The 13,199-nt window shown below is 44.8% G+C and overlaps 1 protein-coding gene across 3 annotated transcripts in view; it reads right to left on the bottom strand.

The window, feature by feature from the left end:
- Nucleotides 1-13,199, bottom strand: part of CREBBP (CREB binding protein) — a 62,773-nt gene that overhangs the window by 33,252 nt on the left and 16,322 nt on the right. For all 3 annotated transcript variants that reach the window (XM_053275925.1, XM_053275927.1, XM_053275928.1), the window contains 9 exons: nucleotides 9,358-9,607; nucleotides 8,377-8,490; nucleotides 6,555-6,794; nucleotides 4,807-4,903; nucleotides 4,376-4,525; nucleotides 3,658-3,775; nucleotides 1,323-1,497; nucleotides 1,065-1,118; nucleotides 346-440 (listed from right to left, as the gene is read on the bottom strand). In XM_053275925.1, the coding sequence (XP_053131900.1) occupies nucleotides 346-440; nucleotides 1,065-1,118; nucleotides 1,323-1,497; nucleotides 3,658-3,775; nucleotides 4,376-4,525; nucleotides 4,807-4,903; nucleotides 6,555-6,794; nucleotides 8,377-8,490; nucleotides 9,358-9,607 (1,293 nt within the window). The remainder of the gene's footprint in view (nucleotides 1-345; nucleotides 441-1,064; nucleotides 1,119-1,322; nucleotides 1,498-3,657; nucleotides 3,776-4,375; nucleotides 4,526-4,806; nucleotides 4,904-6,554; nucleotides 6,795-8,376; nucleotides 8,491-9,357; nucleotides 9,608-13,199) is intronic.

Here is a 13,199-nt window from a genome sequence, read left to right as displayed (position 1 = left end):
TTAGTAGCCATTGATAGACCTGTGCTCAATGAATTTGTCTAAGCCCCTTTTAAAGCCATCCAAGCTGGTGGCCATCACCACATCCCATGGCAAAGAATTCCATAGATTAATTATGCGTAGTATGAAAAATTACTTCCTTTTGTTGGTCCTGAATTTCCTGGCCTTTGGCTTCATTTACCATAAGACCACATGTCCGCCATTGTGGACTGACAAACATATGTGAAATAAAAATCACCCTGATATAATTTCATTTAGTTGATTAAAAAGGACACAAGGCAACCACCACCCGAATTTAATGGCTGAACATTCAACAATGAGAAGATAATGAAAAGTGCAGGTACAAACCACTGGAACAGAGCCCACGTTGTTCATCTGGACGGGGTGGTTCATTGGAGAAGCTGTACGGGGACCCATTGGTGCTTGAGCCATTTGGACATTCCCTATGGACATGGGGTTAAACTGATTCACTCCTGCAAAATGCAGCCCCAGAACAGCTCATTAGGCACAAGCAACCCAAGCACTTCTTGACACACACACTGCCCCATCTACTAAATTTCCTCAAACGTTGAAAGGAGAGCGATATTAAAATTCCAGCCCACACACTGCAGCAGAGCAAGTGGGATGGGGCGAGAGAGTAAGCGGAGAGTGTTTTGCTCTGGTTCTTAACATCCATAGCAAATTAAGTGCACAACTGGAAACCCTTTTCTCAAAATCTCTGTGGGGTAAGTGAGCTGAAGATTTGTGACAGAAGAGATAACACTTGTTAAAGGAGGTTGGGAACCCCTGCAATAGAGCATTTACAACATACAGAAGGATATATTTTGTGTAATTTTTTCAATAATTTGAAATCATCATCATCATCAATAACATTAACAATAACAACAACAATTATTATTATTATTTAAGCCCTGCAGGGCTTGACAAATCCCAGGCGCCAAGAAACTATGGCACCTAGGAATTTAACTGTAGTGCCTAGAGTAGGAGATTCAGAGGCAAAGTTATTTAATAGAGCCTCTCTTGGTCCCAGGCAGCCCTGGTTCTGTTCAAAGGAGGGAGTTAAATACCTTGCGAGACCTGCATTCGACTCATAGGCACATTCGGCACGGACATCGGCCCATCTGCAAGGCAGCAAGAGTGTGGTTAATGCTTTCCCCTGGTTACACTTAGAACTATAAAACACTCAATCAAGTTCGGCCAAAGTCTTCACAGAGCAAGGTATAAAAGTTGAAAGGGAACAAATCATGATGGGGCATAAATATAAAACCAAACACATCCCATGAGCCAGTTTGATCCCATGGTCCCCTCGCTTTGCAAGAACTTACTGGGAGGTCGCACGGGTGGCGACTGCCCCATGGTTGCTGCCACTTGTGGAATGCCCGGAGGCTGAGTCCCTGGGACCTGTAAGATCGCTTGCTTATGTAAACGAGACCTCCGCTTTTCTTCTAGCTCCTTTTGTATTTTATAGATCTTCTCTGCCAATAAATGGTAGTATTCATCCTAGAAATGAAGAATGCAAGGATCAGGTTTGAGAATACATTGCCAGGGAAAAAGCAGCATGGCTGACTTAGATTAATACTAATTTCACATGAACAGTTACAATTTGAACCAGTTACTTTCATAATGGGAGAGTTACAAATCCGAGTACCTTGTTGAGAAGACAATGACACCTCGTGGAACTTGGCAGAATTTAGGCTGTAGGCAAAAGGAAGTGTGGCCTAATTGGCAATAGCCAAGATCTGGTGAGATGACCACTAGGACTGTGCAAGTCAGAAGAATCGGCTGGCCACATCAGAATTCCCACCCCCTACCATGAGGCGGCAGCCAATTAATAATAATAATAATAATTTAATAATAATAATAATAATTCGATTTCTATAACACCCTTCCAAAAATGGCTCAGGGCGGTTTACACAGAGAAATAACAAACACACAAGATGGATCCCTGTCCCCAAAGGGCTCACAATCTAAAAGAAACATAAGATAGACACCAGCAACAGTCATTGGAGGTACTGTGCTGGGGTTGGATAGGGCCAGTTACTCTCCCCCTGCTAAATAAAGAGAATCACCACGGTAAAAGGTGCCTCTTTGCCAAGTTAGCAGGGGGTTGCAGGGCAATTGCCCCAGTTAGTATGGAGGTGGTGCGGGCGTTCTTTAAACGACAACCCAGCACTGGCGCATGGCAAGCTGGGCAGTTGCAGAGAATCTCGAGAGTGCCCAGGGGTGGGTGGGGAGTGATGCAGGGAAGGCTGGGAATGAGAGCAGGGATGTCTGCGGGTTGTACTTCCTCCCAGAGGATGGTTCCTTCCCTCCTATGGGAGAAGCTATGAGAGGAGCGATGGCCCCCAGGCACCCCTGCTCTTCTTCCTCGCTGCCTTGTATTCGTTCCCAGCCACCCCTGCGTTACTCGCCACCTGCTCTCTGGATGCTCCGGAGATTCTTTGTAGTCACTCAGCTTTCCCCGTGCCAGTGCTGGGTCAGCATTTAAAGAACCCCGACCTCCAGGGGCTCTGACGTCAGCTGCAGATTCCTCTGACTTACACAGTCCTAAGGATGACAATAGAGCCAATGTTGAGGATGGCAGCTCAGGAGGGTTTGGAAGACAAGGGGGAAAGGGGGGAGGGGGAGCTCTGCATAATGAAACGCTGCCCAGGATTTTGTGGGCCACTTTCTGAGCAGTGAGCAAAGAATTGTGCTTCCCAAGCTGCAGTGTCAACAGGTGTGTTAAACTGAAAATAAACTTGTGCCAGACTCTAGTTTTCATACTCAAACATAACATGGAACGAGGCAAGACTACAACACCTGGGGCTATTTAGTTTAGAAAAAAAGACAACTGCGGGGAGACATGATAGAGGTCTATAAAATCATGCATGGTGTGGAGAAAGTGGAGAGAGAAACATTCTTCTCCCTCTCACATAACACTAGAACCAGGGGTCGTTCTATGAAATTGATTGCCGGGAAATTTAGGCCCAGCAAACGGAAGTATTTTTTCACACAACACATAATCAACTTGTGGAATTCTCTGCCATGAGATCTGGTGACAGCCAACAACCTGGAAGCCTTTAAGAGGGGTTTGGATAACTTCATGGAGGAGAGGTCTATCAACGGCTACTAGTCAGAGGGCCACCTCCAGCCTCAAAGGCAGGATGCCTCTGAGTACCAGTTGCAGGGGAGTAACATCAGGAGAGAGGGCGTGTCCTCAACTCCTGCTGTAGGCTTCCAGTGGCATCTGGTGGGCCACTGTGTGAAACAGGATGCTAGACTAGATGGGGCTTGGGCCCGATCCAGCAGGGCTGTTCTTATGAAACAGATGATAGTTCCCATGTTTCCACAGTGACAAGCTAGAAAGACGGATGTGATGACATTCCAGTTTTCATAACTTTATGCAGGATGTCTCCAACAAGTATTCTCTTCAGGTTCTAACGGTGGGCAAGAAGCCTGCTAAGCAGCAGTCACTGGTTGCGTGAATCAGGCTGCAGGAGTGACATCACCTCCACAACCTGCTAAAAGCCTCTAGAATAAAGCAAAACCACCCCCCAGAGAATGAAGCACTGGTGAACTCTGCAGTGGCATACACTCAAACAGGACCATTCACCACGACGGTAGTTTTCACCACAGTGCAGTTCACAAAACCAAATACTTGTCGGAAAAGTAGCATACCCTACTGTTGGCGGATTCATACATATCTCCTTCCACTTTTCTTGCGTAAGCCACCAGATTCTCCATCCGGCGATCCTTCAGTGCTGCTGGGTCTGGAGTAGGAAAGATGGCTTGCACACTATAGAAAGAAGAAATAACCTTTTAAGAACACTGAGAGAAGAGCTAGACAGACAGCCTACCTGTATATCTGCCTATACACTGCAAGAAGAGGAGAGCTGGTCTTGTGGCAGCAAGCACGAACTGTCCCCTCTGCTAAGCAGGGTCTGCCCTGGTTTGTATTTGAATGGGAGACTACATGTGTGAGAACTGTAAGATATTCCCCTTAGGGGATGGAGCCACTCTAGGAAGAGCATTTGAGGTTCCAAGTTCCCTCCCCGGCAGCATTTCGAAGAGGGGCCTGAGAGAAATTCCTGCCTGCAGCCCTGGAGAAGCCACTGCCAGTCTGTGAAGACAATACTGAGCTAGATAGACCAATGGTCTGACTCAGTAGAAGGCAGCTTCCTATGTCCCTAAAAGGCTAAAAACAAGCAAGCACCCCTTCCAGTTAAGAATGGGGGGGGGGTTCTTACAGTGAAGAGCAAACTCCTCCTTACTGCTACCCCACAACCCTTCTTCCAAGCCACTGAGCCCCTAAATCCAAGGATAACCACCACAATATTTCGGCAACTAATGTGCCCAGTCCCATCGTAAGCTGTGCCCAGCCCTGGCCAGCACTTACAGTTTATGTACTAAATGATTGCGTAGATCCTGAGTGACGTGCTCATGCCAGGCTTTCCTCACTCCAGTACTGGAAGGCGGCGTAGCTGTTGGCAAAGAGCTACTGAGATTTCCAACACTGCCAGAATTTGTGCCATCGTTCATTAAGGAGCTGAAGAAAAGGCAAGGGGGGAAGATTGTGACGTTCTTTACAACACTCCAGATTTTTCCTTATTGTTAATAACAGTTAAGAACTTAGCAAGTAACTGACCACCACAGAACAGGTAATGAAACAGAATTACAAGTTTGCTGTTAATGGGATAACAGGAAAGATATTTAGGAAAAGGAAATAGGAAATGACAGTGGGAAGAGGTTATGTTATATTACTAAGGGCTAGCATTATTTCTACAATGGGAAAGAACAGACTCCACAACTCCTCAAGGTGTGGCTTACTTGGCTGCCCCAAGAGACGCTGGAAGTGCTGCTTCTGAAATCATGCTGGCTTGCTGGTCTGCGATTCCTCCGGCAGCAAGATTCATCGGATTAGCTCCTTTGGAACAAGAGTATCCCTCATTAGCACAGGCAGCTTATCAGACAGTTACCACTGGACATTACCAACATTTACAAATGTACTGCAAGGCAAATCAAGCACAAGGTGCAAAGAGTCAACCAGTCACCTGAAACCATATATTACTGTCTTGTTTATTTCACATTTACATTTTATATCCTGCTCTTCCTCCAAGGAGCCCAGAGCGGTGCACTACATACTTAAGTTTCTCCTCACAACAACCCTGTGAAGTAGGTTAGGCTGAGAGAGAAGCGACTGACCCAGAGTCACCCAGCAAGTACCATGGCTGAATGGGGATTTGAACATTCAAATGGGTATCACAAACATCAACAAAATTGTTTGTTATGCGATAAAGACGACAGCTGCGACAAAACTATTCAGCGGCTTCTGTTCAAGACCTCACTGAAGTGGACCATTTAAAAAATGTTCAAATATAACATATGAAAGCTTCCATTTCATGTGCCAAATATGAAACGGAAGGATTAAAAGGATAAATAGAAATGGTTCCATCAGCAATGTGCTAATCAGTTTGAGAAGACAGGTGCCGTATCCTGTCTCGGCTCCACTGCAAACTGCACCCTCCCAGTTCCAGCTTCTACAGGAAAAGCAGGACTACAGCGATCACTCTACGGCACTAGAGCTAAAATTTTGAGCACATTAAACACAAAACCAGCACACAGCATAGTCCTTCCTGAGTTGACTGTATTTGTGACTTCAGACTCTGTTCCTGATCACATTTAAATACTCCTCCATAAAAACAAAATGCTATCACAGGGAGGTAGGGTTTTCTTTGTTTTACACATGGGGGAATACTTAAACACACATTTGAACCTACCACCTGTAGTCTGCAGGGGGAAATTCCCGCTAAAAGTGTGCCATGTGCTATTTCTTAATCAGGTGTTTCTACTATGCCTAGCAGAAAGAATCCGATACGGTGAGCAAAAACTGGGCACTCAAGTTTCACTACAGTGCAGGTGTATACACACACACACACACACACACACACACACACACACACACACACACACACCCTCCACATACATACAGGTGTCCAGATATCCTCGCTTCTCCTTGTTCACCCCAGAGAGCGCTACACCAGCAGAACTATACACAAACAGCCATCCCCCTTATCCAGAAGAACAGCATGATCTGCTGTTCTGGATACCCCCTCAAGATTATGTTCAAGGCGAACCAAGCCCTTTTGTGTCAATATAGACCGCTCAGTTTCCAAGCAGGGCTGTCCTTGGATTCGCTACCTGCTGCTGGTGCTGACCTTGAAAAGACCTGCATGGCTTGGAATGCAGCTACCTGGAGGACTGCTGCCTGCTCCCACACGCCCCTACCTATGCACTGAAGTCATCTGTGGAGGCCCTCCTCTGTCTCCCCTCGGTTGTGGCTCTCGGCTTGTGAAATTCTCCCCAGGAAAGCTCACCTGGCACCTACATCATGGTTCTTCAGGTGCTCTCCTAGGCCTCTGAGAAACAATGGCTTTTAGGGCTGCCTGAATCCGCAGTGCCTAATTGCATTATTGTAAACAGGATTATTGCTTTAACTGTATTTAGCTGTGCATGTCCCTTTACACAGAAACGCAGCCTAAATCAATGAAACAAAATACGCCACGCCCTCCACATACCCAGTGAATTCATGGTCCTCATTTGCTGATGGGTCTGAGGCTGGGCAGGCTGCTGGTTTTGCACTTGTGGCTGCAACGGCGCCTGCGGCTGATTGCCATACGGCAGGCCGAGAGCAGCATAGGCTCGCTGCATGGAACTGGGGTCAATGGGGTTCGGGTTGCTTAGGGAAGGAGTTGCGGGCTGGCCTGTCCCAGAGGCCAGAGAATTCTGGATTCCGCCAACCGGAGACCCAAGGAGAGCTACAGCACAAGGAAGACAAAGACAAAGGGGATTTTCTTCCACATAAAGTTCAGACACACAGAAAATACTAATGCAAAGATTAGGACAAATTAGGGGGAGAACTAATCAAGTCGCACAGTACTGAAGAAGAGAGATTTTAAATCTTTGCTCAATACATAGTTGTTTTCATCCAAGGTGTCAGTCATAGAACACACATTTCAGCCGCCTTTTTATTCATTTTACTGAATTTAAAGTGCAGAACTTAAACTTTAATTTCTTTTCAATGTAAGCATTGTTTTTAACAAAACAATTGGATGCGTGGATACGATTCACCTAAGATACCCACCTTTCCTTCAAAATTATATTCCCTGGCAAGGCTGGACTGCTTTTTGCAAAATAAATGTGGGCTGCTCTGGATGCGATACATTCATTCTGTTCTTTATTCTGGAATGTTGACCTTTCACGTTTATCCCCACCCTCTTAAAGAACATGAATTACCTTCCAGGTCTTCAGTGTCACGAGGCTGACTGGCAAAAAGTTACAATCAACCATTAGCAGGGGCTGCAATTTTAGTTGCTCACCTTCCCAAAAGGCCGAGTTGCCATAAGGCATCCTATTCTTTAGGTCAGGAGAGTTTCAGGACACCAGTGTCCTGCTGGAGTGAACTAAAGGGCCATCCAGACTGGCATCCTCTTTCTAATAGGAGGCTTCAGGAAGACCACACAGCCAGGGCACGAATGCCACAGGACTCCCTTGTTGTCTGTTGCCAGCACCTGGACAGCACCAACAGCCTCTGAATGTGGAGATTCTGTGGAGCAACGGATTAGACACATTCTTCCCTAGGAATGAGCCTAATACCACTTTTAAAGACATCCAATTCAGTGGTCATTGGTACTTCCTGTGGCAGTGAGTTCCACATACATAATGTGAAAGAGTTCTCTCTCTTGTCTGTCTTGACTCTATTGTCAACCACTGGACGACCCAGAGGTCTGGTACTGTGAGGTGGGGGGAGGGCTCTTCCCTCACCACCACTTTCTTCATATCACACAGAATTGCATATGACTCCACCCCACCCCTGCCAATGTTTTTTTTCTAAACTAAAAAGCTTGCTAGTAGTTCTTCATATTCTACTAAGCATTCTTAGGATCATTTTACATTTAATTTGCTAGTGCTTAAATGCTTTCCCTTTCCTTTTTTATTGTATTTTTTAAATATTTATTTTAAAATAAATAAAATTTATTTTATTTTATTTAAAAATAAAAAAACCAAAAACCAAAAAATATAATAAAAATAATAATTAAAAAATGCTTTCCCTTTCCATCATTTGAACATATTTTTGAAAAGAAACAAAGTGGGCTGTATTGTTCTAGAGCAGGCCTGCTCAACTTCGGCCCTCCTGCAGATGTTGACCTACAACTCCCATAATCCCTGGCTACTGGTCACTGTGGCTGGGGATTATGGGAGTTGTAGTCCAAAAACAGCTGGGGGAGGCCAAAGTTGAGCAGTCCTGTTCTAGGGTCAAACTGGTGTCGGGGAAGCTCCCACTGGTGCCCAAGGGACACCTATCTGTACAATAGTTGTGTAGCTGAATTGATGACTTACGCTGCTGGTTTCTCTTGTCACTGGCATTCTTCAGTGGGAGACACACAGGACAATCGTGCCGTGTACAATTCTTCCAGTGGGAAATTATCTGACGTGATGACGCACAGTGGGCAACTAAGAGAGGAAGAGAAGCCACACACTGAACGTTTATGGCTTATATGCCTAAGAATAGACCCTGTGCTCAAAAGGCCTCCTGGCTCATATACGTAACAGCCATTTACAAAAACCCATTTTTCAGCTGTTTAGCTCATACACTCGCAGAAGCTCTTGGCAGGTTAAAAATATACCCTAACCCTATGTTTTAAATACACAAATTAAAATAAAATTAAAATCTGAAGCATTAACCTCACCCCCAACCCTACATAGTGGGGAAACGACTTGATTATCAAACCAGAGGTTGCTGGTTCAAATCCCTGCTGGAATGTTTCCCAGACTATGGGAAATGCCTATTTCGGGCAGTAGTGATATAGGAAGATGCTGAAAGGCAACATTTCATACTGTGCGGGAGGAGGCAATGGTAAACCCCTCCTGTATTCTACCAAAGACAACCACAGGGCTCTGCGGTTGCCAGGAGTCGAAACTGATTCGACGACACACTTTACCTTTACAGGAATTCTCTGCCATGAAATCTGGTAACAGCCAACAACCTGGGTGGCTTTAAGAGGGGTTTGGATAACTTCATGGAGGAGAGGTCTATCAATGGTTACTAGTCGGAGGGCTACAGGCCACCTCCAGCCTCAAAGGCAGGATGCCTCTGAGTAGCAGTTGCAGGAGAGTCACAGCAGGAGAGAGGGCATGCCCTCAACTCCTGCCTGTGGCTTCCAGCGGCATCTGGTGGGCCACTGTGGGAAACAGGGTGCTGGAGTAGATGGGCCTCCTTGGGCCTGATCCAGCAGGGCTGTTCTTATGTTCTTCAGAGAATGACAGGAGCTCAATGGCTAGGGAAGCAAAGATGTGATGAGTGACTTTTTGAGCTCTTACCTTGACAGGCCTTTCCCGCTTGACAGTGTGTCATGTGATTGAGGACATTTTTCATAGTGCGGCAGTGAGGAAGAGAACAAGCTCGCACTTCTCCATTGGCTTGCTCTCGTCTCTGACACTTGTGAGCGTGAAGTAGCAGAACCAATTGTTGCTGAATAAGTTTGCGCTTCTCAGGATCAGCTGTGGGTCCTGTCGCCATTGCCTGCGCTGGAACAATTCCCACCTGCTGGACCTGGGTTTGCATTTGAGACTAAGCAGAAAACATGTCGCTGTTATATGAAGGAAGAGGCCTGCTTATGAAGCTTCATTCAAAGCAGAACAGCTAGCAATACAATCTGAAAACAACATCTTAAAACTGCTCTGCTGTGACAAGTTGCCACTGCAGTGCCCACATATACACAATTTCTAAATGCATCCATCTTATTTCTAATGGTGCCATTTTAACATTTACTTTATGGAAGAAATTACATCGTTTACAAATATTTTGTCTAGGAAAAGGGCACAAGATTTAAAAATGAAGTTGTGCTCATAGTTTGAGTTCACACAGGTGCACCTGGAGGGCTAAACAAGCACCTGGAAAAAAAGAGCTTTGCACACCTGTCACAAAAGAGATACCAACTCTGACGTACCATCCACTTGCATCAAATTCCCCAAATGTGCTTTGAAAGAGAGGGGCACTCTGACCGGAACATGCCAAACGGAGTCCCCCTCCTCTCAATGCAGTTCATGTCTAAGTGAAGGTATTTAGAAGTTAGAGGAGAGTCACACACACTGTAAGTTCGTTTACCCCATTTGAAAGCCACAGAAATGGGATTCTTGCGTGTTTACTGCTCGCCTTTCTCACTCCATCCTGCACAGCTAGTGCAGCTGTTCAGCTACTCATTCACAGGGGATGCTTCGGCCTCTCTGTTCTCCGGCTGCCTTAGCACCAAATCCTAACTAGGACCCCAACGAGCAAGATCTGTGGCAACATCACAGAAGTCGATTTAGAAGGCAGAAATTCTCATCTTCCTATCCCTCGGCTTAAAAAGCCCATTAACAAATCAGTTTCTCTCTCTCTCTCTCTGCTAGACACCTTATTTTATTTAAATAAAATAATATTTATTTATTTATTTATTTAAATTAAGATACAACTCCACATTGGGGAGCAGGCAACGCAGTCTCACTGGTTCAACTCAGGGAAAGTTGCCATCACACTGATCCCAGAGAATATGAAATATCAAATAAAGCCCAGAATGCTTTATTGGGCAATAAACGATGATGCAGAAAATGCCAACATTTCGCTAACTTTGTGTTCAGGTGACATAAAAGGCTGTGTGCTCCAACACCAACAGGTTTTGGCCCAAGAGACAATACTAAACTTATTTTGTTTCCACAAGGAGCCCATCAGCTTCATTTCTGAAGACATCTCCAACTTTTTGAACCAAGGAGGGCTGCCAAAGGAGCTCAACAGCAGTACCAATTCTGGTGCTCTAATGTGCCAAGCACCAGTTTCTCCAAGAGGTCCCTTGATTTCTCATGCTGCAGATGAGTCTTCTCCTCCTACCACCACCACAAGCAGCAGCAGCAGCACTCCCCCAAAAGCATAATGGAGACCCTTCATACTCTTCTTCCCTTCCCATCCAAAAGAAGCAGCAGCAGGTTCCTCCTAGTTTTGGGGAAATGCTCACCTGTGGCTGAAAGGGCATTCATGACTAATGGCCCCTTCAGGCAACCACCTCTGGATCCTATGAAGCCAAGCCTCTTTTTTTGGAAGCTCCCTTAAGTCTTGACTACTAGCAACATGCCCCATGGCAATGCACATGGGCCAGAAGTAGGCTAAGAGGGGACGAGTGGGGAGAGAGAAGGCACCAAACGCAAGTGGGAAGAGGCCTGAGATTCTCCACCCAACCCTCTCGATTCACAGTGGAACCATTGTTGAAATAAATCAGCAGCATGAGATGTTTTAATTATTTTTATTTGGGCTGAAGCCAACCTTAATTTCACAATTCCCTTAACATGAAGTTTGAAATAATGAATTCATGACTTTTGCCAAAGAAAATGTACATGTTGTCCTGACTATTTTAGCTTTCAGTCATCAACACAAAAGCCACATGTCTGACTCACAAGCACTCACAATAAAATTTTACAGTCGTCATGTCTGGGGAGCCCATTGCATTCTAGGGATAAAAACCACGAGGACCCTTGCCACATGGTCCCCATGTGACAGAAGACCAGATGTCTTCAGCACTGGCATGTCCCTCTGGCCTCTCCAAATTCACATCCAAGCTAACTTGCTGCTACTTTAAGACACTCACTTCATCCTCTTTCAGTACCCTATAAAGGTCCATGTGTCTGCTTCATTCTGCTTAAAATCAAAAGTTTGATTTCACTTCTCTGAGTTATGACTACTTTGACCAAGCTACATTTACAGAAGCGACACACTGCTCTAAGTGCTAGTCATATAAAAATGATTCAGTTCCTTTACCCTTTGCTTAAATGTTGGGGAAGATCAATGAGAAGTTTTAAGTGGGCAGTTTTTACTCAAGCCAAGCTGAACTACACTAAGACTCTTAAGGTATTATGTTTGTGGGAAAGTGTGTCCATTCCCTAAGGTGGATCTAAGGTGGGAATTCAAATTTGGCACATCTCAGGTACAATGTCTCCATGTAATGCATAGATGTAGGATCAGGACCACGGATCATTCTCTAAAATTATTTTAAAGATTAGCCATTTCCAAAGAAAAATAATTCATGCCAGCAGAAAATGAGTTTGCCAAGCACTAGAAATCTGCCACCAGGCAAGCTATTTGAGAAAGCAGAAATGAAAAAAGTGATTGCCCTACTTTGAATTTGCTTTTTGAGAAAGCAGGTTATAAATTATTCAATCAAACCTCAAGTTCTTCTTTGCAAGGTCCCCTAAACTCTCAAAAACAGCAACTTGCTTTTAAGAACTTGGTTTCAAGTTCTCAACCGTCCAAAAGAGCAAAACCAGTTTGTTAATAAGTTTGTGATGCCAATATGAAGGAAAAAAATTATGGCCCTCACAAACAATACCAAGAAGTATATATTGGATATGCAGAAATTCTACCATATGGCAGGATGCAGCTAACACACAACTCTTCCATATAAGATTTCTCCCTCCATTTCTTTTTGCAAACACACTGCAATTCAGATGAGAGGCAAAATCCACACACAAGAATATTAACAGTATGCAAAATTTTGGCCATTTTGGAAGGGCGATATATAAATCAAATCAAATCAAATCAATCAATAAAGTGATGAAAACACCTTAGGGATGTGTTCAAAATGCGATTTGATGTCCAAATAGTGGGCACATCCCTTTAAAAATGTGGGCTTACACAGCCCTTTAAAGTGGAGGAGAGCATGTCCACACCTGCTCCTCCTCCGATCGCCACCACTGCTATAACCCCAGCACTCCCCCCAGCTGTACTCGAGTGCTGGCGGGGCGTCCTCCAACTGCCCCTGCACAACACTGGCACACACATGGCCTCCGCACCGGAAACATGGCACAGAGGCCATGTACGTGCTAGTCAGAATAACGGGTATGGACCTGCTCTCCCCCACTTTAAAGAGGCTGTGTAAGACCTCGTTTTTAAAGGGATGTGCCTGCAATTCAGATGTCAAATCCTGTTTCGGCACATCCCTAAAATACCTGACCAGGAACAAATCAGGTTCACTTTATTTTATCTATCTATCTATCAAATTTGTACACCACCCCAAACTTTCATCTCTGGGTGGTTAACAATAGCATAAAACAAGTTAAAATATATACAAAAACTTAAAACAATTTAACAATTTAAAAATCACCCACCAATTAAAACCTTAAAATCCAGCACAGGC

This window comes from Hemicordylus capensis, chromosome 13 (genome assembly GCF_027244095.1).
Source record: "Hemicordylus capensis ecotype Gifberg chromosome 13, rHemCap1.1.pri, whole genome shotgun sequence".
Classification (NCBI taxonomy): Eukaryota; Metazoa; Chordata; class Lepidosauria; order Squamata; family Cordylidae; genus Hemicordylus; species Hemicordylus capensis.
The sequence above is the reverse complement of the archived record's forward strand: the minus strand, read 5'-3'. Positions and strand labels throughout refer to the sequence as shown.